The 23,797-nt window shown below is 52.4% G+C and overlaps 1 protein-coding gene across 1 annotated transcript in view; it reads right to left on the minus strand.

Annotated features, from left to right (window-relative positions):
- Positions 1-842: 842 nt before the first annotated feature.
- Positions 843-23,797, minus strand: part of CEMIP (cell migration inducing hyaluronidase 1) — a 38,138-nt gene continuing 15,183 nt past the window's right edge. Inside the window, 21 exon segments of the mRNA XM_061557846.1 lie at positions 843-5,643; positions 6,289-6,392; positions 7,104-7,264; positions 7,446-7,532; positions 8,490-8,703; positions 9,032-9,238; positions 9,970-10,181; positions 10,588-10,803; positions 11,437-11,617; positions 12,165-12,323; positions 13,244-13,279; positions 14,307-14,442; positions 15,861-15,942; positions 17,254-17,382; positions 18,033-18,102; positions 18,490-18,695; positions 19,287-19,496; positions 20,609-20,778; positions 21,458-21,649; positions 22,321-22,468; positions 23,027-23,148. Of these exon segments, the coding sequence (XP_061413830.1) occupies positions 5,492-5,643; positions 6,289-6,392; positions 7,104-7,264; positions 7,446-7,532; positions 8,490-8,703; positions 9,032-9,238; positions 9,970-10,181; positions 10,588-10,803; positions 11,437-11,617; positions 12,165-12,323; positions 13,244-13,279; positions 14,307-14,442; positions 15,861-15,942; positions 17,254-17,382; positions 18,033-18,102; positions 18,490-18,695; positions 19,287-19,496; positions 20,609-20,778; positions 21,458-21,649; positions 22,321-22,468; positions 23,027-23,148 (3,194 nt within the window). The 3' untranslated portion in view covers positions 843-5,491.

The raw sequence follows: 23,797 nt of genomic DNA on the forward strand, positions 1-23,797 counted from the left end.
AGAAGGGAATTTTTTATTTACTAATTATTTTATTGTTTCCCTTCTACACGACTTTACCGAAAGAACCAAGAATATAATTTTGTTTTAGTTTAGTTCATGGGCACACCAGTGTCTCCAATGAATATCAAAGCCAGGGAGATGTTAACTACCTTGCATGGTATGCAGGAGGTCGTGGGTTCGATCCCGACCCCGACGCCTGTATATTTGGAGTTTGCATGTCTCTCTCACTGTAGTCGCGTGGATTTTTCCCCAGGTCCTCTGGGTTTTCTCACCAAATGTATAAACATGCGTTTAGAGTATTTGGCTGCTATAAATGTCCACATGATAATCCACTTCGTTGAGCTATCACATGTGGCCAGGTCGCTTCTTTAGTGGGCCTTACCTGGTGAAATAAAAAATAATACTTTAGTTAATAGGTACACCAGTGTCGCTTATATGGTGCACATATAAGCGGGTGATAGAGTGCTCTAAAAAAATAGTGTCAACCAAAAAGTTATGTTTCACTTGAAATGTTTGCCTTTTTGTCCCCAGATGTGACTCAACCCAAAGCTGGTCGGCAACGTCGCCTTGGGGCAATGCCCAGGCTTTGTGGCCAGAATGCTTTGAGAACCAAGACAGAGGCTTTACGCACAAATTACCGCTTTTGTTTTGAAGAACCCATTATCATGTAGCACTTACTAATGGTTTAACTGTTTTATAAACTTTTTTTTGTTTCATTCTCTCTCAAATGACCGAGGGGGCAATTACATTACCTTAATAATACGTTCTTAAATCGCCAGAACGCTGACAACTCGAGGAAACTTTGCACACGCCATGACAGAACGCACACGGGGAGCAAACGATCGGTTTTCTGTTTCGTTTTAATTGAGAAATATTTGTGTCGCAATGCTCAAAGCACATTTTCTGCAAGCACAGCGCACATTGCAGACACACGCGCATCCAACACACCCACACGCCAACCAAAAAGAATGGGGTGCCCTAATTTTTGTAATGGAGAAATTCAAAAACCAAACGACATAATCTTTAGTGGGTCGTTCAAGCCTCGTAAGGGTAATTGCTCATTAAAATTTGCACGGTATAATTACAGGTTACTGTATAGTTTCTTCTCCACTTTTTGAAAAAAAAAATGGACACAATGACTCAGAGCCTGTGCCAAAGGCCAATTTAAGTGCTACAGTAGTCGTAATAACGTACAATGCAATTGCTAAACGGAATGATTTCAGAAAGCTATATATTGTTTAAGTTACAAAAGTTATTAATTCTCGGGAGAATTATATGCATTTCAATAAATTACATTGTCCACATCATGCACCGCACACACACACACACACAATGCAAATGATTTACTTTCCTCTAATCTATGCCTTAAATTGTGCTAAGAGTCAAGTAGACAGATTAAAGTGTCCCATTGCAGTCGCTTAATCTTACTTAGCTGTCAAGCTATATATTTGGCGTAAGCAGCGTTACCAACCAAAGCATCATCTTGAACTACAGTTAATGTATAGTGTTAGTGTACAAATTACAGCACTGTCTTGGTTAGGAGTGAAACAATCCACCAATCCTTCCGGCAATTTACGCGAATTGTCATCATGATCCGCGAATCAAGTTTCCATTTTTTTGTTTTCATATGAAGGTGAATGGTATAGCACCGCTAGTGGCTGCAGGGGGAAATGTGAATTGGCCACAGGACAGTCGAATTTTGTCTATGGCAATATCTTCAGGAGATAAATGCCAATGTCGAGGTCAGACAGCCACGAGAGGGTTTCATGAGAGAGTTCGTGTCGTTATTCACCCGTTTAAGGAGCGCAGACTACAATTGTTTTAGCTTCTGTTAATGCCTTGACTTCAGCGAAAAAAAGTGAATTGTCAAGATTTTTGATTTAAAGCTTTCGTGACTGCAGGGATTCAATAAAGTAATAACCTTTCAGTTTATTAATTTATTATTTCCCTTCTACGTGACTTTACCGAAAGAACCAAGAATATGTCACTATTTTGCTTGCTTTCCAACATTCTTTTGGTTTGTTTAACACGTAGGCTTTCGCGACCAATGTTATTCATAATCAACGTTTTTGGGTTTAGATCGCGTTATTTATAAATGTGTCGTAACCCTCCACCACCCGACACGGCCAATCAGTAAAAAAGTGTCACGTTGACAAAAGACAAATAGTTCACTGCTTTAGCTCACCGGTGTGTTGACAAAAAACAGCCCCCAAATCAATTGGCATGTTTACCAACGTGCCAACGTGATGTGGATGGCTCTGTTTGGTGATGGAGGGTTATATTTATCAGTTTGACATTATACCTACATGATCTAGCCCACAATAAACTAATAACGGATCTCAAAACATCTCCAATTCTTACGCACGCGATTCGACGCGTGGCAACTAAGTGCTAAATAATTGAAATTGGCCGACATCAAAAAGGTGCATTGTTCCACTCCTAGCAGTTATCAATAACAGCGACAATGACAACATTAAAAAAACAACGATGGTAATGAAATCCTCATACAGAAGCAGTCCAGTCGATGGAAGCATCTCGTTAGGGTTGAACCGAGTACACACGCGTGGAGTAACACCATGCCAGGCACATTCACGCTTCGTGTCGTATCTCTTTCGAGATGGCGTTTTAGAAACTGCGAGGCTTGAGGGGTGCTGGTGGTGGTGGAATCTTCCTCCTGTCAAAGGGCTCCTCCTGAATGTCTCCACCACTACCCCCCCCCCAACCCAAAATTGGAGATTTCAAGTGCAGAATTTACAATTAGAAAGAACTCGCGTCCCCCATACTGTAACATCACCTCCACCCCGCCAACCCCCCCCCCCCTCCAAAAAAAACTATATACAACGTGACAGTTTTGGTAACGAGATATATCTATGCTAACCCACACTTGCAGCAGTTAAATATGTTGGCGCGTGCCTTCCCCCATATCAGCGTTGCAAGAGTTATATTACAAAATAATTAATACAGTCGGTCAGTGGAGAAGCAGGATTTGCATGGGCCCTGGTGCAAGGAATTAAATGTGTGGGGCCCTACACCCAATCACCCCCCCCCTCCCCTCCGTCATAGACTGGCCCCTGGTGCCCTGGTGCAGTTGCACCACCTGCACGTTCGATGGCCACTTCCACTAAGATGTACGGCAACAGAAGCTGCAGTATAAATAATAATGCACGATGGCGACACCGCCGCCGCCACACAAAGACTCGACTTGAAAACGGGGTGAGCTCGACAATTTTAACATCTCGTTCCCGCCCCACCACCTCTTAGAAGCACGCATTCACAAAATGTGATCAAGCAAAGCACGCAAAGGAAGAATCCGAGTGGTGAATTCGACGGTCACGAGTGAAAGCAAGAGAGCGCTAGCACCACGGTCAGGCTGTCCCCAACAAGCCGGGGACACTTGAGTTGGCTCCCTTCTCTCGTGAACCGGCCACCGACCGGACGCAGTCGCCTGGACAACAGGCTCAATCCGGCCGCAATCTTGAGCTCCGATCGCTAAACCCCAGCGGTTCCTTTCGGGACGAAGAGCCCGCGCTCGGCTGTCAATCCGGCGTAATCCGCGGTCTCTCTCGTGGTCTCGGTTGTGCTGTCGTCGTGCGGGTGCCACGGCGACAAGATGTTAGCCACCTCACCTGGTATACAGGAGATCGTGGGTTCGATCCCGACCCTGATGCCTGTATATTTGGAGTTTGCGTGTCTCTCTCTTCGTGGTCGCGTGGATTTTTCTCCTGGTCCTCTGGTTTAACCTTCCACATTTAGAATCAACATGTGCTTAGAGATAATTCACATGATGAGCCACTTTGTTATCATTTGTGGCCATGTCGCTTCTGAAAAAGAGCTATACAGCTCAGTGGGCCTTGCCCGGTAAAAGAAGTTTAGTTTTAGGGTGCGTGTCCAGTTCGTTTTGTCGAATCCACCGCTGGACGAGAGGATTATCCGCATGCCATGGCTGGCTTATATGGGTTGTTTGAGCATACTTTACCACGCCCATCAGTGCGGGATAGTGAAGGTGGGGGAACAGGGCTTAATTTTTTTTCATGCAATATTTACTGTCCCCCCACCGCTGCCCCCCCCAAACCTAGCCCCCTATGAGAGTGGAGAAAAGGGCTGGGGGGGGGGGAATTATTTTCTGGAGCTCAGCCACCAGACAGGTCCGGCTGACATTAAGCCCTGGGAAGAACCATAGACGTGGGAGAATAGTACAGTACAACAATGTACTTTCCGGAACTGACATCTTTTGAACTCTTCTTAGTTCCGAGATGTGATGAGATCGGGCGGTCATTCTGGGTAATTTTTTTCAGAGACTCAATAAGCTATCACCTGGCTAATGTGAAGGTTTTGACCGACCGAGTGATGTTTAAATATCATTATCCCGACGTCGCAAAAGATGACCGATAGTTAAATATTGCGTTCAACTTTTCTGAATCGAATATGAACAATGAAACCGAAGTTTAACACAATGCTGCAGGTTTTTTCCGTCGTTGTTGTAACAGTAGGTTCTGTGCATCAGTGTCGTGTTAGCTCTACGCGTTAGCTCAACAGCTCTCTGCAGCGAAACACCGTATATGTACACTGTTCAGAATTCACTTCAACGCACCACATTCCCTTTTATCAGGGCTAAAATATCTCACTCGACACTATCTGGGTCGCTGGTAGACTGGAGTTCTTTGGCACGTGACTAAGTCGCCACAAGCGCTGACCCAGAAGGCCCAGACAAAATGAAGCCCTGGCTCTTGTTTGGAAAACAACTCGCTTACCTTCTAGATACAATGCCAACATGCCCGGTCCTTGTTCTCACAACAACAAATCCCAACCTTACCCGAGGGTTTCGTGAATTCTACTCCTCGCGACCAACCGCACGCAGTCTGTCCGCATTCCCAGATTTAGCGATCTTCTCCATTCACTGTCAATTGAACTCGTTACGCATCGCACGTGTCCGATGATTAGTAGACACGGTTCCGTGTTGCCGTCGAGAGTGCCGCTTCAATCTCGGATGACGTGAATCAGAACCGGCGCTCCGCACATCAAGCCCGACACATCTACATGCGCATTTACCAATCATCGGGCGTGTGCAGTACGTAGCCACGTTTGTATCTGAATGACTGAACATCGGTAAAACGTGGACAGCAATACTGCGGTGGCTCGCGAGCACCAGCATCTGGGAAATCCCGCCCTTCGTTAATCCTAACTGCGCCGCTTTGTCCGCGTCCCAATTACGATCGCGATTCCACGGATCACAACTCCTCGCAGGGAACACCTCGTCGTCGCAAGTGCACGTAAAAACCCCCCGCCCGCGTGGGTTGCACGTTTGTCGCCGCTCTCCGTCCGCGCGCAGCAACAACAAAAAAAATCATCCGCGAAACGACGACGCCCTCAGCACTTCCACGAAATCGTACATTCACTCAGCCATCAGTGGACTTTTGCCTTGAAGCTGGTAGTTGGGGACTGGGGGGGAGGGTGTGGGAGGGGTCAGAGTTCAACTCGACGATGGCGTCCTTCACAGCGGCTCGGCGACGCTGTACGCCGTGGAAAACTTCCGAAGCACGGGCACGGACACGAGCTGGTGGATCTTGGCGTGGTGCTTGCTGCTCGCGAACTTCACCCAGTCCGGCCGGAAGCCGCCCTTGAAACCCACGAGCACCATTTTGTCTGCGCGCAAAGGCAACGGGACGACGGACAGCGTTGGGTGTGTGAGGCTCGAACGACGATGCCCGTAATGCGAGCCACCCATTGACTGTGGGTGGTTATCGGTGGTTGGTTTGTACTCGAGTGACTTTTTGTTTCTCTCAGCTCTACATTTATAGTCGCTGACAACCCCTCATCATTTGGGGACCCAGTAACTCGCCTCCTGCGAAGCGTGACCCTGAAGCCGACCGAAAGACGGCGAGGCCGTCGGTTACTGGCGGTGTTCGTGCATACACGTACAACGCGAACCGGCAACAGCCTACAATTGTTATCGGCATCGTCAAGCATGATCAATCCACTGCTGGCACATGCAATAATTTTATTGCTCCATCTCCGCGCTTGACGTATTCTGTAAATCTATGTTTGAAGTAAAATAAAAAATAAATGGTGGTGGCTGGGGACAAGTCTTTCCTGATGACTTGCCCCACGAAAAGTGGTACTCGCTGTTTTACAGAGCCTGGAGGGATGATGGGCCGAGTCAATTATCTGACTGGGACGATGAAGATGATGATTTTACAATGCAGAAAATTAAACATTACACCAGGAGGGGAAGCCTGTGGCCTGCAAACGGTGCTTGTGTTGGGATGTTCGCCACGTGGCTGCACGTACCCAGGTATTTGGCTCCGGCTTCCACTCCGATGGTTGCGAGAGCCTTCTTCCACTTGCCGTCCTCCGTGACGAACTTCCCTTTGGAGGTCACCAGCACAACGGAGCTGCGGAGGAGAGCGAGAGGGAATGGGCGCCACGGTGGAGAGATGTTAACTACCTCGCCAGGTACACAGTAGGTCGTGTGTTCGATTCCGACCATGATGCCCGTATATATTTTGAGTTTGTACGTTCTCCCCGTGGTCGCGTGGATTTTGGTCCGGGTCCTCCAGTTTTTCCCTCCACATTTAGAATCAACATCATGCGTTTAGAGCATTTGGCTGCTATACATTTCCGCATGATAAGCCACTTCGTTGAGCTATCGTTTGTGGTCAGGTTGCCTCTGAAAAAGCTATATAGCTCAATGAGCCTTACCTGGTAAAATAAAAAATAGATTAGTTTTAGTTTGAATTTTCACACGGTGCACTGCGCGCGCTGAGGATCTGCTCCCGACATTCGGATTCTTTCGAATCAATCCGAAAATCGGGCCTAGTTATGACATTTCGTACAATCCGAAATATTTCTACATCAGTGGTCCGTTATCTGAACCGACCATGGGACCTTTCCCGAGGTCGACTCAGCCTCAGATGGGAATCTGATGCGGTGCGAAAACGTCAGCAATGGGTAAGCAAAGGCTGCATGAGGCAGGCCACGCCACACCTATCGTTGCGTCACGCCAGCCTTGATGGCCGCTCGCTAACGACACTTTTCCCCGGCGGTCTACGTAAGCTACACGGTGGATCTTTGTGTTTGCGTGTGAGTGCGCGTCACCAACGTACCCGTCCGGCACGTTGTGAGTGAGGTGGTACAGCAGGAAGGTTGGGATGGAGCGGAGCTGGGAGGCCTTGAAGACGCGTCGAGAGACGAGGGTGCCGGTTGAGCCGTTGAGAGAGATCACCTGCAGACCATCCTCCAGCTGGTAGTATGCCTGGCCGTTTACCTGCACAGGGGACAACGTATGGACCTGAAAACTCTAATTCCCTGTACAAGAATACGGGATAAACCGTATGCCTCGACACGGTATGCGCTCAGCGGGAAATTTAATTTGTTCCAATCGGTGAAAATTATTATGTCCAGCGCGGGTTTATATTAAGTGAAGGATGAACAAAATTAGAACTCACAGTGGTGGTGGCATAGTTGTGCTTTGGGCTGGGGTGCCACGAATTTGCAGACTCCACCTGGACCTCCACAAAGTTGCCCGGCCAGCTCTGCACGATGAACAATCAAGGAAACAAATAAATGTAAATGAAACGAAAATATTTTAGTATTTTACCAGGTAAGGCCCATTTTAAATACACAAAACGCATGAAGTTGATTCTAAATGTGGAGGGAAAAACCGGAGGACCTGGAGAAAAATTCACGTGACCACGGGGAAAGAGACATACAAACTTCAAATGTACAGGCGTCAGAGTTGAGATCGAACACATAACCACCTGCATACCAGGCGAGGGAGTTAACATCTCGCTAACGTGGCGCTCACTCATATCATCATGAATGATCACAATCACAAATCATCCTCCTTAGGGATGTGACGACATCTCGGTGTCATTACACCCCTAAGGACAATTAATTGAGATTCTTAATCTCATGTTACAATCATCAAATCGTGTTTTCATGATCGCAGGTTGTCACGTGAATCCATTACAAACACCGATGAAATAAAACATCGACTCTTACATGTGTTATTCGAATATGATTGAGATTACTGATTTAAATGATTAATCGTGAAAAAATATTGTTCCGCTCCTACCTCCCCAAACGTGAAGGGTGCTCGTTTCATTTGCTCGTGCATCCATCGAGTTACAATAAATCCACAAACGCCTGGGTGACACTCCGCATTCGCTCGCGGCCCCATCAAATTTACTACGCTGACTTCACGTGAATCCGCGAGTCCAACAAGGCTACAAACCGGTGTTCTATTAACCGAGCCTCCTCGAAGGAGGCGAATGAACGAACGACCGAACGGACGAGCGTTTGTGCACGCACTGGCTGAGTCCACCTAGGGGAGGCCCAGGACCGGTTCAGATAATCGTCACCGGTGTTAGCCGTGAGCAGGAATCGAACTCGGGTTGCCGGGATCGTAGCGCAGCGTGCTAACCGCCACACTGCCTGGCACATGCACGCACACACGCGCACACACGCACAATGCACGCGCGCGGACTCACATCGGCGTAGATGCTGGGCCGCCGCTTGGGCATGGGGACGTCTACCGTGGGGGGCTCGGCGTACTTGGGGTAGGCCCTGGCGCGACAGTCCGCCGCCACGGTGCTGGCGCCGGTGGGAAGGCTCGCCTTCACCTTGACGCGCTCGCAGCCGCGGGTCGAGCAGAACGCGTCGCCCTCCCGCGGGGCCTGTGCCTGCAGCCGCAGGAACAGCAGCCTGCGGGAGCGAGCGCAAGCGATAATTGGCGCTTTCATTCCCACTCGGGTTTTTAATCTGTCAGAAGCCGAATCCGGCCTGCGGCTGCTACGTTCACCGCAAAAGGGATTCGTCGAAAGGGGACACTGGATGAGCCTGATGAAATCTCCATCCATGCACCCGTTGTCCGTACATCCATCAGTACGTCCGTACATCTGTTCGTCTGTCTGTCTGCCCATCAATCCATGCCCCCACCTGTCTGAGGTGAGCTCACACAGTGTCGCTGTCGACAAAGTAAAAGACTGCTTGTCCGTGCGTGCGTGCGTGCGTGCGTCCGTCCTGCACTCACCCAGTGTCCTCGTCGAAGAAGTAGAATCCGGTGGAGGAGGGTGAGGCGTGCGCGCCGCGGGGCGGGTGCTCGAGCCGCTGCAGCGAGGCGACGCGCGCCAGCGTGCCCGTGCGCTGCGTGGTGCGGCGCAGGCGGTCGTGCACGTCCGTCAGGACGCTGAACGTCGTGCCGCGTGGGTAGCAGAAGCCGATGCGCACCCAGTCGTTGCTGCGGGCGCGCGCGTGGAGGCACGGAAAGCACGGAAAGTCAGCGACGCACGCGCGACGTCACACGCGAGATTCTGTCAGTCAAGGTGAAGGTCGAGAGGTCATCGTGGACAACGCCGTTGATGTCGCCGCACCTCGCCCATCACTTCCTTCCGTAAGATTCTGTAGTTGTTATAAGTCTCACGGTCTCATCATCATCATCATCGATCAAGGCGAAGGCTAAGGGTTTTGTTAAGACTCATAACGTGTCGTCAGAGTAAACTTCCTGCACCAGCGCTGATGATTACACACCACTACAGGTAGGCATTTCATGCTGGGTCAATCTAGAGGAGGTTCAAGACCACACAAATGATGCTAGCAATGGCGGGCAATTGATATAAGGCCACCGGGTTAATAGCCCTAACCGCTGCGCCACCGCTCCACACTTTTATCAACACACGGACAAAGACGAAGATCCCCCATATAGCCTTCTCAGACTATTGGGGCAAGTGCTGTTAACGAGCACGTATGGCCGCCTTTGTCTCTCTCGTGGCGATGTTTGCACACTGCACCAGGTGCTCAAATGAGGCGATCTAGGGGAGGACCAGGATCGGTTCAAATAATCGTCCCCGGTATTGACAGTAAGCGGGAATCGAATCCGGGTTACCGGGTTTGACTACCGGGTATGTTTGCCGTACATGCCGTAGTGGCCCACTAACTGACCCCAAGTGCCCCCCCCCTCCTCCAACTCACAGGTTGAAGTTGATGAGCCAGACGGTGAGCTCGTGGGGGGCGCGCGTGTCCCAGTGCGCCGTGTACCCCTTGGACAGCATGAGCACCGGCTGGTACTGCTGGTAGTGCAGCCCACGGGCGAGTGCGCCCTCCAGCGTGAGCGCCTGCCCGGGGAACTCGTCCCGTACCAGCGACAGCCGCCCGTCCGACGGGCTCCTCGCCTGGATGTAGACCTGCACCCGCGACGACGCGAAGGCAGCGGCAGCAATTGAGCATCACGGCGAGAATGACAGTGAGCAGCACGCACGTCCTTGTCCGTCCGTCCGTCCGTTCGATTCCCGCTCACGAACAACATCAGCGGCAGCAGGCACAACGACGAGGAGAAAACTTCCTCGTGTGGATCAACGAGGAGGACCGAACGCGGCTCGATGGAGAAGGGAGGCAACGTGAAGCGAGTGTTCACACGCGCGCGCGTGCACGCGTCTGCGTGTGTTTGTGTGTGCGCGTGGATTTGTGTATACTTGGGAGCCTGTACATGGGCGCTAGGTCGACTCAGCCTCAAATGAGTACCTGGTGCGGTGTGTAAACATCATCGTGAATGCGGGGAGAGGGCGGGCGGGCGGGCGCGAGCGCGATCACCTGTGCGTATCTGGCGCTGCACACGGCCGCGCGCCACTCGGGCACGTCGACGCAGTCCGGGTGGCGCAGCAGCGCGTCGTCGTGCTTCACGAGGAAGGCGCCGGGGAAACCCGACACGGATCCGTCGCCGTCCCGGAACACGGTCGTCTTGTCACCGTCCATGGACATGTCCCGGAACCAGGGCCCCGGCTCGCCAAAGAAGACGCGCGAATCCGCCTGGGCACGATGCAAGGTGGGGGGGGAGGGAAGCGGAGGAGGGATCGTGAGATGTGGCGATCGTTACGGTGGAATAATAATCATGGTTTATTTTTTGCTGTAACACAATGCGAGCCCCGGTACAGCGAGCCCGTAAACCGGGTGTCACAATTTCACGGAGGACGATCCCTATGCAACGGAAGCATGGAAAGGAGGGGGGAGGTGAAAGATGGGGAAAGGAGGTCCACGCTGCCCTAACAAAGTATGGGACACCACGTCGGGCGAGAAGATGAAACAAATAATAATAATACAAAAATAATTTTAGCTTGTAACGCCGGTGCCGCCGCCACCCGCACAGGACTGAGAGGAAGACTCAGGGGCGCGAGGAGGAACCGCAGACGAGCGGGAAGGCAGCAGCCACGCAGTGAGCTGGCGCTACCAACAATTGTCCAAGGTCTGCGGTCCTCTATCTATTAAGATGTTATCGCCTCGGTCGGCTACGTACGGTGCGTAAGAAGTTCAACATATATCCATAACGTCCTCATCATGTCCATCTTCATCACCATTATCGTAACTAGACATCATCATAATCATGACGATGACCCCCCCCCCAACCACCCCCTTCCCGCGTCGCGTCGTCGCGTCTCTGCTCACGGGCACGTCCTCGAAGACGATGCCGGAGAGGTTGTTGTTGGGGCAGCTCTGCCACGCGTTGTTCAGCCGGAAGCCGATGGCGCTCGCGTGCCGGTCGGCCAGCGCCGCGAACCGGCGGAAGGTCACGCGCTCCACCCGCAGCGGCCCGTCGTACACCTGCAGCCCGCGCACGGGGAACGTGCTGCCCACGCACGGCGGGGGGGCGGGGGACAACGAGGAACAACGTTTGACAACGGGGAACAATGGGGAACAACGGGGAACAATGGGGAACAACGGGGAACAATGGGGAACAACGGGGAACAATGGGGAACAACGGGGAATGAGGAACAATAGGGAACAACGGTGAACAATGGGGAACAATGGGGAACAACGGAGAATGGGGAACAATGGGGAACAATGGGGAACAATGGGGAACAATGGGGAACAACGGGGAAGGGGTGCGAGAGACATCTCCGATGAGCACGGTTGGCTCCATCACGGTGCGAAATAAGTTCAACATACGCACATATATTACAAGACAGTTCACGATTGGATGGCGCCGTGGAGCAATGGAGAGCGAATAGCTCAACAAATGTGGCTTGTGATGTGGAAATTCACAGCGGGAAAATATTCGAAAATAATCGAGACGCAGCGACGACGAGATCCTCTCTGGCTGTGCAACTCCTACGACGATGAAGATTGTGGCGATGACGGACGGGCACCACGGCGGTCACGGGGAAGTCACTCACATGCCGCGGGGCAGCGTGCGCCCCCGGTGGTCCAGACTCCCCGGGCCCCAGAACTCGTCTCCTCCGCCGCCGCGTGATCCCCGGTTGTGGCTCTCGCCCACGAACAACGAGTCCACCACCTCCTGCCTCGAGCCGTCGTCATCCGGGAACGTTCCCCCGCTGTGGGGGCACGCGGCAAACGCGAGCGGAACTTACACGTCGATGGACAGACGGGCGGGTAGGTGAGCTGGCAAGGCAGGCAGGTAAAGGCACACCTGTCATGCTCTTTGTTTTAATATTGTGTGAGAATTCAGTGCGAGCAGAAGTGTATTTTTCCTTTCAAGGGAGATCTATGTGATGATATTACATCCAACGAAATATTTGATTGCATTCATCAAACGCGAGTGAAACTTGTACATAGATGGACAGACGGACGGGTCGGCGAGCAGGCAGGCAGGTATGTAAGGTACACCCGCCATGCTCTTATTTCAACACTGGGTGAGAATCCAGTGAGACCAGAAGTCTCTATTTTTCAAGGGAGATCTGGGTTATGATATTACATCCATCAAATTAGCAAATATGTCCCTGAGTCCGTGGCATAGCCGTGGTTGGCATGGGCTCTGTGTGAGGAATTAAATGAGCTCCCCCCTGCCCCCCGTTCAATTTTTCCCTCCCCTCTTTGTAGCCCGGCACCTGCCGCTAACAATCGCAAAATGTCAACGTTCCTAAATAACTCCGTGGCCTTAAAAAAGACATTATTTTTTATCATAGGCGTCGTTCCGGGCACTGACCCTTCTTCATGGTGCGCAGATGTAATGCCCGGCACCCGTGCACAAACGAAGCAACGCACAGAGTTAAAGCGAAAACAAAGCGGATACGCTAATGAGATAACGCGATACGATTTGCGTGAACATCGCATGTACGTGCGACCACATATCGACGCAAAATAATACGAGCCGGTGAACTTAAAGAAATGCAAATATGTGAATGAATTTGGAATTTAAATAATAATCGCACGCAACACGTTTAAAATGAAAAAAAAACCTATGCCAACATTTCCAATACGAATGAAACATTCAAATGTGCTGGCATTTGTCTACCTGGCAAGAGTGAGTCCGATGCCATTGTCTGCAAATCTGCAACGATATAACACGGGGGGGGGGGGGTGAAAAGTTTCAAAGGGGGGAGGAGTTTCAACATGGGGGGAGTCTCAAGTGGGGGGGGGGGGGAGTTTCATGGGTGGGGGGGAGAGTCTCAAGGGGGGGAGGGATAGTCTCAACACGCTCCACCTGAACGAACTGAAAGCCCTGCACTAAACCGGCTGCCCGGCAAGATAACATCATCAGCAGCAGCAGCTGCTCGACGTCGAAAACAAAATCATCGCAACAATAACACCGGCCCCCTTTGTTCGGCGCGTCTGGGTTTTTTTGCACGAGGTTTCTTTCCTGGTGACGCGATCGGGAGTGAGCGAGGGTGGCGGATCTACGAGCGCGTAGTTTCAACGTGGGAGGAAACTGGGAGGGCGTTTGGATGAAAAGAGCCAACGGCGCGCGACGATGTTTACACGGCGAGCTCTGCCCAAACGGATGGATTTGGCGATCACAACAATTATCTATATTAATGCATTAATTACATGGACACCAGTTATGTGGATTTCAGTTAGCCAGGTTTCATACGTACAGGTCCCATTGACGAGTCTACATCACCCAGGTCTCAGTTAACAACGTTTCACCCGTCCAGATCTCATTCATTCAGGTCTCAGTTATGCAGCCGTCTGGTGACCAGGTCTCAGTAACACAGGTTCCAGCCACCAGGTCTCCATCAGCCAGGTCTCATTCGTCCCGCTCTTTGTTTCCAAGGTTTTATTCACCCAGCTTTCAGTTACCCAGCTCTGAGCGACCAGACACCAGTTATGGAGATACCAGTCTCCAAGGTCTCCTAGACTCAAGTGTCTTCTCTTATCCTAGGTCTCAACTCCTCCGGTTTCATTTGTGCAGGTGTCAGCTAACCCGGCTCTCGTTATACTAAAAACTCATTGGCCCACGGGCCTCTGTGTACGTGCGCATGCACGTTGAAGTCCTTTCGCACCATACATAACCAACCGTGCTAATCGGAGGTGCGGATTAGCACCTCCGCCGTCGCGTGCGAGTTTGTCTCACTCACTGGCAGTGGCGGAGCCACACGTCCCCGCCACGGAGCCAGGCCCCGTGCTCCTGGTTGCGGAAGGCCACGAAGCCCGTGATGAGGGCCGGCACCCGCGGCTTGAACGGATCGGCGTCCACGTGGGGGCCATAGCTGCGTCCGTCGCCAGAGACGGCAAAAAAAACAACAAACAAATGAAGGTTTTTGACGAACGCAAAAAAAACTGCCGTCGTGAAAACCTTCGACCCGAAGGTCTCCTCCACTCCTCGGCTGCGGTCGATGATCAAAAAACGCTGAACGCGATAATGACCTCCGACGAACGTAAGCGACCTGACAGCGCGCTAATGACGCGGCGACGTTACGTTTGGCCCAATGGGTGTGGGAACGGAAGCAGACGAGACGAAAATAATGCAATAAAAAAAATCGCGAAAACAATTGCAACGAGAGGGTTAAACAAAAAAAACCGAGACAAATAGATTAGATCCTTAATCGAGTCGCAAATCAGGATCATCGACTCACTGTGCATAAGGGGGGGGGAGGGGGAGCGGGGGTTGGGGGCGAACCAGAGTCGATATAAACACAAACGCTGGCTTTAGTTTTGAGTTAGTTTATTTTTCAGCTGGATTGATTGGGCAATAGATTTTTCAGTCTTTTTATTAATTGTATAGTACCCCTGGGGGAAACTTGCAAGTTGTATCGTATTGCAGCCATTAATCATGCCCCGCGTCCATTGGTTTGGCATTATTCATTTATATATAAAAAATATATAATTTTATGGATATACATGATAATTCTTACCACGTTCTGAATGATTTTATCTGTACGCAATCGGTGTGCCCTTTTTATGAGATAACATTTCCCCTTCGCAAAAGAGATCTTTGTTTTCTTTCCAAGGGCTGCTACTCACTTGTCGAATATGACTTGTGCCGGAAATGAGATGCATCGGGAGGGATTTAAATGAGAACGTTCTGCGGGAACGCGATTCGACATTGACAAAAAAATCAGGCAAACGGCCACGCGCTTAATTGGCGCGCCTAATGCTTCGGTCACGAATCGTCGCAAGTTGCGTCCTGCGCTCTCCATCGCGCGTGCCGCGCAACGGGGTGATTTTTTTTTCCCGCTTCAGAATGAGCCGAACGTGAGGGCAGAGTGACCTCTTTTTTTTAACGTCTCGCCTCAGGCAATTTGCACTCATGCGTATCATTAATACGTTCAAGAGAGGGCCTTCTGGTGAAAATGATCAGGTTTATTCTTATTTAACAGGGTGAGGACTCCCAGGCTAATCCTCATTTGCATCAGTGCCCTGGGGGCATTAGTCTGCCAGTAAGGGGCGATGATCGCTATGTGAGTCATTTGTGGGTACATTTATTTTGTTGTTGTTGTTGCAAATTCGAACCGATATTCACATTGTCTGCTTTTTATTTTAATTTCGGAGCAACAGATGGAAGATTGCCAGAGGGAAACCATCCAGCACAGGAGTATAATATACAAATTCCAGACAGAAAAGTTCCAGGATCAGGAATCGAACTCGGACGGTTCTTGCCTCGAGGCGTCCCGCGTTGACGCTTACCGTGCAGCTCACGAGAGACAGGTACGGCCGCTTGTCCCTCTCGCTGGCGTTCGTCGTCTTCACTCCGTGGTCCAGCATCATCCCGGCCTGCAGCACGCACGCAGGAACACAACGCACGCACGCACGGTGCTGTCATATTGACATGCAAAGCATGCTGGGGCGGCGAAAGCGCAAAACAGGAAGGGACCGTCGTCCGTTGTGCGTTTCGAGATGACGGCACCGCTCCTTTGTATTCATGCGCTCTGAGGAGGGGCCGTTGCCCGAAACGTCTGGGAAGGGGGTGAATAATTGCGTCCTCTAATCATTCCACAATTGAACCGACAGAACGGCCAGCGCTGGCTCGATAGAATCAAGCTGCAACATGTGAACGGCGCGGAGAGGGACGAGTACTTGGGTGTGCGTGTGTGTGCGTGCGTGCGCGTGTGTGAGCGCGCGTGTCGGCCGAGCCCGTGGGATCGGTGCGACACGGCGGGCTGGAGCGAGAGGTTTTGACCCAGAGGGAGGGGGAGAAGGAGAGAGAGAGAGAGGAGGCAGATTGCATTTTAATTTTCTGAACGTTTCTCGCCGTCAGTCGCTGATTGCCAATTCATTTCGTTTCCTGCTGGAAACATCGAGGAGCGAGACGATGCCGCCCGTTGTACGCGATGTCCGATGTTTGTTTGCCTGCTAATTATTATTCATCGCGGTCAGTTGACATTGGCAACGTGATCGCCGGCTCGAGGCAGAAATGCCATCGTGTTTTTAGCAGGTCGGCAATCATTCATAGATTGAAATTACTTCGGGTGTTTACGATACGGACGCTGAATTGTGCTGATAAGAATCGATTGTCCGCTTCAAAATCCGTATTTATTTCAAATTACACGCTAGGCCACACACTTTCCCACAAGCCCATCAGCAGACAAATGTCCGTCGCATTGCTCGCAAAACTCATACGTGCACGTATTAATTAATGAAAGTTCTCAGAGATGGAATGCAGTGAATTTATTTGAAGACCCAAGATTCATTTGTGTTTTTTGTATTTTAGTTCAGTCAATCGTGGCCATTATATGAGAACCAAGTTGGATCATGGCCAGATCTACGTGAGTCTGTGGATTTTTATGGGCCTCTGTGTGAGTGTAATGATCCATTGGTCTCTACGCGAGTGTCACGGTTCTCTGTTCAAGTCCTTGGGCCTCTGCGCCTGCCATTGGCAACCCGGCTCAGCCCGTCGACCCGCTCCACTCGAAAACCATGGCTTCATCGCGGCTGGGCCCTGGTCGGACACGAAAAGATCTGCACCCAGCAATCGGCAGCGGTGCCGGCTCAGCCTCTCGGCACTTTCAGCCACACCGGCCGCGTACGTTTGTTGAATTGTGGCGTAAGCCCGGGGGAGGGTGTTTCCCCGCGGCTTCTCCTTACCCTGTAGTTTGAGTGCGCCCGGTTGTCGGCAAAGATGCCGAAGGGTTTGTGTTCGGTGTAGCCCGGAGCGTACTTCCCCTCCGAGGGCCCCGTGGGCACGTGGTGGAACACGAACCAGAAACCTCCTTCCTGTGCAAAGACAAAGGTCCCCCCCCACATATAGCCTTAATAGACTGTTGGGGCAAGTGCTGTTCGCGCGCACCTATGAAGGCCGACACGGCACACGAGGGGGTGGGTGGCCGCCACCACGCCCGGCCGCCGCTGGTCTCCCGAGCGGCGATGTTTACACACCGCACCAGGTACTAATTTGAGGCCGAGTCGACCTAGGGGAGGTCCGAGACCAGTTCAGATCATCGTAACTGGTGTTGACCGCAGCGCGCTAACCGCTACTTCCTGTACACGTACACCCGCACGCCGTCATCATCGCCATAATCATCAGCCATGATCTATCTACTGCTGGATGAATGTCTCCCCCACGCCGTCCACATCTCTCACGGTTTTTTTTTTCGTTTGTGTTTGTGCACCAATGGCAATGCAGCAGCAACATCACCAGATAACTCGTTAACTTTTCTTCACGGACAATTTGACGTCTCTAGCTCACGCACGTTCCCCTAACACGCACGCCACCGCGCGCGTTCCACACGTGAACGCGCTGAGCGACATGCTTTGACGAGCCGTAGACTGCTCTACGAACCGTTTAACGCCTGCATAATTCGTTTCACGGAGAGCAGGCGTTTTTCGCTTGTGAAATTTTTGACCGCGGATGTTTAAAGTCTCACCTCCGAGCCGGCAGCGGAGCAGTTGATGATGTTGTTGTTGGGATTTGCCAGCCAGAAGGTTGATACGGCGCTGCGAGCAGAAACCACACAAGCGCAACGCAAACGATAATTTTATTTACTTCGCGAATGATCCTCGTCACTGTGAACAAAAATATTTTACTGAAGTCGCACATGAGTCTTGATCATCATCATCATCACAATCATCATCCATTGCCCATTGGTTCATGATCATGATCGTCATCCATTGACCACTGGCAAAACATCATCATCATCGTCATCAAATGACCACTGTTAAATGAAAATGCTGTCGATAAATCATTATCAACATCACTATCATGACCACAATCCCCATCCACCTCCCAATCCAAACAAGTCTTGGCGTGACATCCCAGCAACATCATCATCACCATCATCGTCATCATCACCATCGCAAACTGATCAACCGCGCAACGCTCACGTGCAGTCGTGGCGCGGGCGCGGCACGTATCCGGGGTACGCGTCCTGGCGGATGGTGCGGCACATCCGCACGTCGCGGTCGGAGGGCAGCAGCGAGCTGGCGCGCACCACGAGGCCCAGGCAGTGGTCGAACGTGTTGCGCTCCTCGGGGCCGTCCTCCGTGAAGAAGCAGTGGCCCAGCACGTCGTAGCCAACCACGTCCTTCACCTGACGCGCGTAATCGTCCCGAGTCATCGTCGTCTCATCGATCGATCGACCCTCGTCCGACCGATCATGGCGGTGACGTGCGTCATACGCGCGTCACACGCGCGAAGGCTCCCATCATTATCGTCGCCGTCATCGTCTTGATCGTTGTCGTTGTACGATTTTCAAAATTATCATGAAATATTTGTTATCATATAAGTAAAACCTTGGATTGCGAGTAACTTGGTCTGCGAGTGTTTTGCAAGACGAGCAATTTTTTAAAGTAAATATTAATTTGATAAACGAGCGAGGTCTTGCAATACGAGTAGTACGTGTATACGCTTTGTCTGCCGAGTGTCACGTGATCACAACTCATATACGAGTGCTTTGATATACGAGTGCTTTGGATTACAAACACGTTTCCGGAACGAATTATGCTCGCAATCCAAGGTTTTACTGTATATATATATATGTATCTTTCTCATTCTCACGGTCGCAACGCGAGGGTTAAAGGCGCAGCCTTGCAATTTCCCAATCACACCAACGGCTTGCAGCGGGAGCAAGTGGGTGCGCGCGTGAGCGCAACAACGACGGCGGCGGCGGCGGTCCACCCACCAGGAGTCCGCTGGAGCCGTGGATGGTGAGGCAGCGGGAGAAGGAGTGGTGGATGGAGAGGCCCCGCACGTACGTGGGGGGGTCGTAGCCCCCCAGCTGGTCCAGGTCCCCCGCGACGTGGAAGTGCACGGGGTAGTGCCCCATGGTCTGCTGGCCCATGTGGCGCAGCTCAGCTCCCTCCAGGTGGCACGCCTTGAAGCCCGCGGCCATCTGCACCAAGGCGGTGGGGGGGGGGGCGGTGACAGGGGTCGGGAGGTCACGGGGTGCAATTTTCCAAGTCTGGGCCAAAGTTGTATGTCGCGCGGCAGGTGAGGCTGTCTGGTACGCAGCTGATGGGAAATTGAGAGCGGCCTCGCGGTGTGAATGAATGAGTTTGTTAAACGAATTTCTTTAATGAAAACTCAAATTTCAGAGGCGTTTTTGCGGCCGTCGGGAACGCTCTCTCTTCTGAAGCCGCTGGAGCAATGCACTTTTAAATAATCTAGATTGAGAACTATTTTTCTTTAGAACAGTTTTTTTTTTTAGTTTAGCTTGTTGCCCTTCCCCCCGCACCTCCGATTAGCACGGTCGGCTACGTGCTGTGCGAAAGAAGTTCAACGTATGTGCATAAACTCAAAGCTGTCCCCGATCTCAAACCGTACAACCAGACAGCAACCGCCGCTGCGTTTATGAGACCGCGCACCGGCTCGCTCACCAGCCCCTTCTTCGTCTTCCGTACGGTTGCTGATGTCAATGGTAGAGCAACGGCTACAATCTCACATGCAGGTGGGCCAAGCCAGACAACCGCGTGCGGAGTAGCGGAGTGGTATCGTCATCGCTACGATGTCTCCTGAGTATTTGTGGATCGGGGCAGTTTCGTCGTTATACGTTGTACGGTCCGTTTCTGCCCCGCCACGAACAAATAAACGTTGCTCATCAACTCACGACGGCGCAGAACAAGTCTCAACAGCACTTGTTGGAGTCGAGGCTGTGAATATGCGTGCCCCCCACAAAACTAAAACTTTTTTTTTCCTGATGACGACCGCTTGTGTTGCGATCGAAACGTCGTGATTTGTTTTATTTTTATTTTATTGCTAACTACGTGACTTTACCGAACCAAAGAGTATGGATTCCTGCAGTCATGAAAGCTTAAAATCAAGACTAAAACTGTACTTATTTTTTTGTTTACCAGGCAAGGCCCACTGAGCTATGTAGCTCTTTTCTCAAGAGCGAGGTAATTGACATTATAACATCTCGCCACCGTGGTTTTCAGCTTGTCCACCGTCATCTGTACCCCCTCCTTGCCCCCCCCCCCTTCCTTGCCCTCAACCCCCCCCCCGCACCTTGATGTGACCGCCGAACGTGTCGAAGGAGAAGAAGCGGCAGGCGTTGTCCCCGTAGCAGCTGGGCTCCATCTCCCCCTGCACGACGATGTTCCGCGTCAGGAGCCCCACCTCGGCCCTCATGTCCACGCCGTCCACCACCTCGCCCACGTGCGTGAACCGCGGCTTGCCTGCACGCGCGCACAGGCAAAGGCCCCCCCACCCCCGAGATAGGCTTAGCAGACCGAAGGGGCAAGGGCTGTTTGCGAGCACATTTGAACGCGGGAACAACGCGCGAGGGGGCGGGTGGGCAGCACCGTACCCGGCTGCGTTTGTCTCCCCAGTGCTAATATTTATACACCCACACTAGGTACTCACTTAAGGCCCAGTTGACCTAGGGGAGGTCCAAGACCGGTTCAGTCAGTCGTGTCACATTTCTGGAAATGGCCGGGGTCGGGAATCGAACTCGGGCCGGCGGGTTTGTCGCATGCACTAACCACTACACTACCCCGATCCCCATACAGACACACGGACACACGAATACATGGACATGCGGACACACAGACACTCAGACACACTGACAGACGGACACACGAACCGACACACGCAGAGACACACGGACACACTTATCCACGGAGACATGGACAGACACACGGACACACTGACCCACGGACACACAGGCACACACACAGACACACGTAGACAGAAGACACACTGACACACGAACACACAAACACACGGACATGCGGACACGCGGACAGGCACATGGACAGACCCACGGACACGCAGACACACAGACACGCGCACAGACACATGTACAGACAAACGGGGCCGCGTGTCCGTGCTCGAGCGCCGGGTGCCGGCCCTCACCTTCCACCTTGACCTGGTTGGCGGCGCACTCGGGGCACGGCAGCAGCGTGAACTCCTCCGCCTGGTGCATCGAGAAGTCGGTGCTCGCCACGACCACGCGATCGCCCGCGCGCCACGACCGCGCGTCCTCCGCCAGGGTCAGCACCGTCGCGTTGGACAGCGGCTCCACCGTGACCCGCACCGACGGGCGAGCTGCGGTCAGACAACGCGCGCGACCGTGACGAACTGCTCCCCGGCACGGTCGCTGGCGAACCCGCCGCGGTTCGCATTCCGTGACTCGCTGGCCCCGTGCCCCACTGGGCATCCGTGAGAAAGAGCTTCATAGCTCATCGGATTCCTCCTCCAGTGGAAATAAACATTCTGATCCTGATTCTGTTTCTCCAGCGTGGCCGAGTGGCTCCGAGGTCAGAGACGCTGAACCGGCAAGGCCGAGGACATCGGCCGCCCGTGCTGAAACTGGGTTTTGAAGTGCGGTGAGATGATGGTCTCAGCCAGGTCACCAATGACCGCACAACAAGAAACCCGATGCGGCTGGCTGACTGGTGTGTGGCTGGCTTTCTGATGCGGCCGGCTCATCGGCGTGTGGCTGCCTCAGCACTGTGTGGCTGGCTCACCGGTGTTTGACTGGCTCACCGATGTGTGGCTGCCTCACCGCTGTGTGGCTGGCTCATCGGCGTGTGGCTGCCTCAGCACTGTGTGGCTGGCTCACCGGTGTTTGACTGGCTCACCGATGTGTGGCTGCCTCACCGCTGTGTGGCTGGCTCATTGGCGTGTAGCTGGCTCATCGGCGTGTGGCTGCCTCAGCACTGTGTGGCTAGCTCACCGGTGTTTGACTGGCTCACCGATGTGTGCGACTGGCTCACCCTTGCGGCCGCACAGGAAGCGGACGCGGTAGTTGTGGCAGCGGCCGCCCTGCTGGTCCTGGTTGCGGCAGGCGAAGCCGTAGGCCCGGTTGCTGCGGTGGAATCCCTGGAGCGTGAGCTCGGCCGGGAGCCCGTCCAGCGTCGTCACCTGCACGGCGCCACCATCGTCATCGTCAACATCGTCAGCCGCGGTCTATCTACTGCTCGATGCAGGCTTACGGGGGGTGACGGATAGACGGACTCATGGATTGGTGTATTTACGAATGGGCCGATGGACGAGACAGAAAGGTTGATGGATAAACCCAAAGGTGAAGTGACTCATGGACAGACGTATGGGTGGGTGGGTGGAGGGACAGGTGGACGGACAAACGCACGGCACGGAGTCACAGCACGGACGAACTCTGCGGTGACGTCCAGCGTCGTCACTTGCATGACCACATCGTCGTCACCATCAACATGATCGGCCGTGATCTATCTACTGCTGATGTAGGCTTACCCAAGCCGATAGATAGATGGACTAACGGATGGATATATTTATGAACGGACGGACGGACGGACGCATGGATGAGACATGAAGGTTGATGGATAAACCGAAAGTTGACCAGACTCATGGACTGATGTATGGATGGGTGAGTGGGTGGATGGACAGGCGGACGGACAAACGCACGGCACGGAGTCGCGGCACGGGCGAACTCTGTGGGCTCACCTGGATGTCGAGGGGGTGAGCGCAGATGGCCCCGGGATTCTCGCTCCTCAGGGTCGAGAGATTCTCCCAATCGCCCGTGCCGCCCTGGTCGTCCCGGTTGAACCAATCCGTCCACTCCACGTCTGCCGGTGATGGGGGACGTGGCGCAGGGTTATGGACCGGCAAGAAATGTGTTGCCCACGGTGCACGTGGCACGATGAGTGACTCGGCCCGCTCACAATATCGTAGTTAGCTGAGTGCTTTGCGGTGACCGCCATTCCGATACGAAGAAGACACTGGGAACTATCCACTTTTAAATCAGAGATTAAAAACTCATTTCTTTAGAAGTGCTTTTTTGTTTTCAGTTTGTTGTCCCCCCCCCCCTCCCCCGCACCTACGGTTGGCACGGTTGTCTACGTACGGTGCCAAAGAAGTTTAACATACATACCTACACACATACGCCTGCGACGTATGTGTGTTGGTATGTTAGATATTAATTAAATGGATAATGTGATACACGCATCACATTGTGTGCTCGTGGAAACTGACCATTTAGTAGTCACGTGAACGGTATAGTTTTGCTACGACTTCCCAGTAAACTCTGAAGGTTGGGCCAGCGTTGGTCAAACAGTTCCAGCCGCACGAGCCAACAACTTGGCCATGTTTACTGGGTGGGCTCCTGAAGCAGCAGGGGTAGTGATAGGGGCTGTGGCAGTGATAGGGGTTGGGGTAGTGATAGGGGTTGGGGTAGTGATAGGGGTTGGGGTAGTGATAGGGGTTGGGGTATATGAT

Source organism: Lethenteron reissneri, chromosome 24 (genome assembly GCF_015708825.2).
Source record: "Lethenteron reissneri isolate LAM-NWPU_2019-01 chromosome 24, ASM1570882v1, whole genome shotgun sequence".
Lineage (NCBI taxonomy): Eukaryota > Metazoa > Chordata > Hyperoartia > Petromyzontiformes > Petromyzontidae > Lethenteron > Lethenteron reissneri.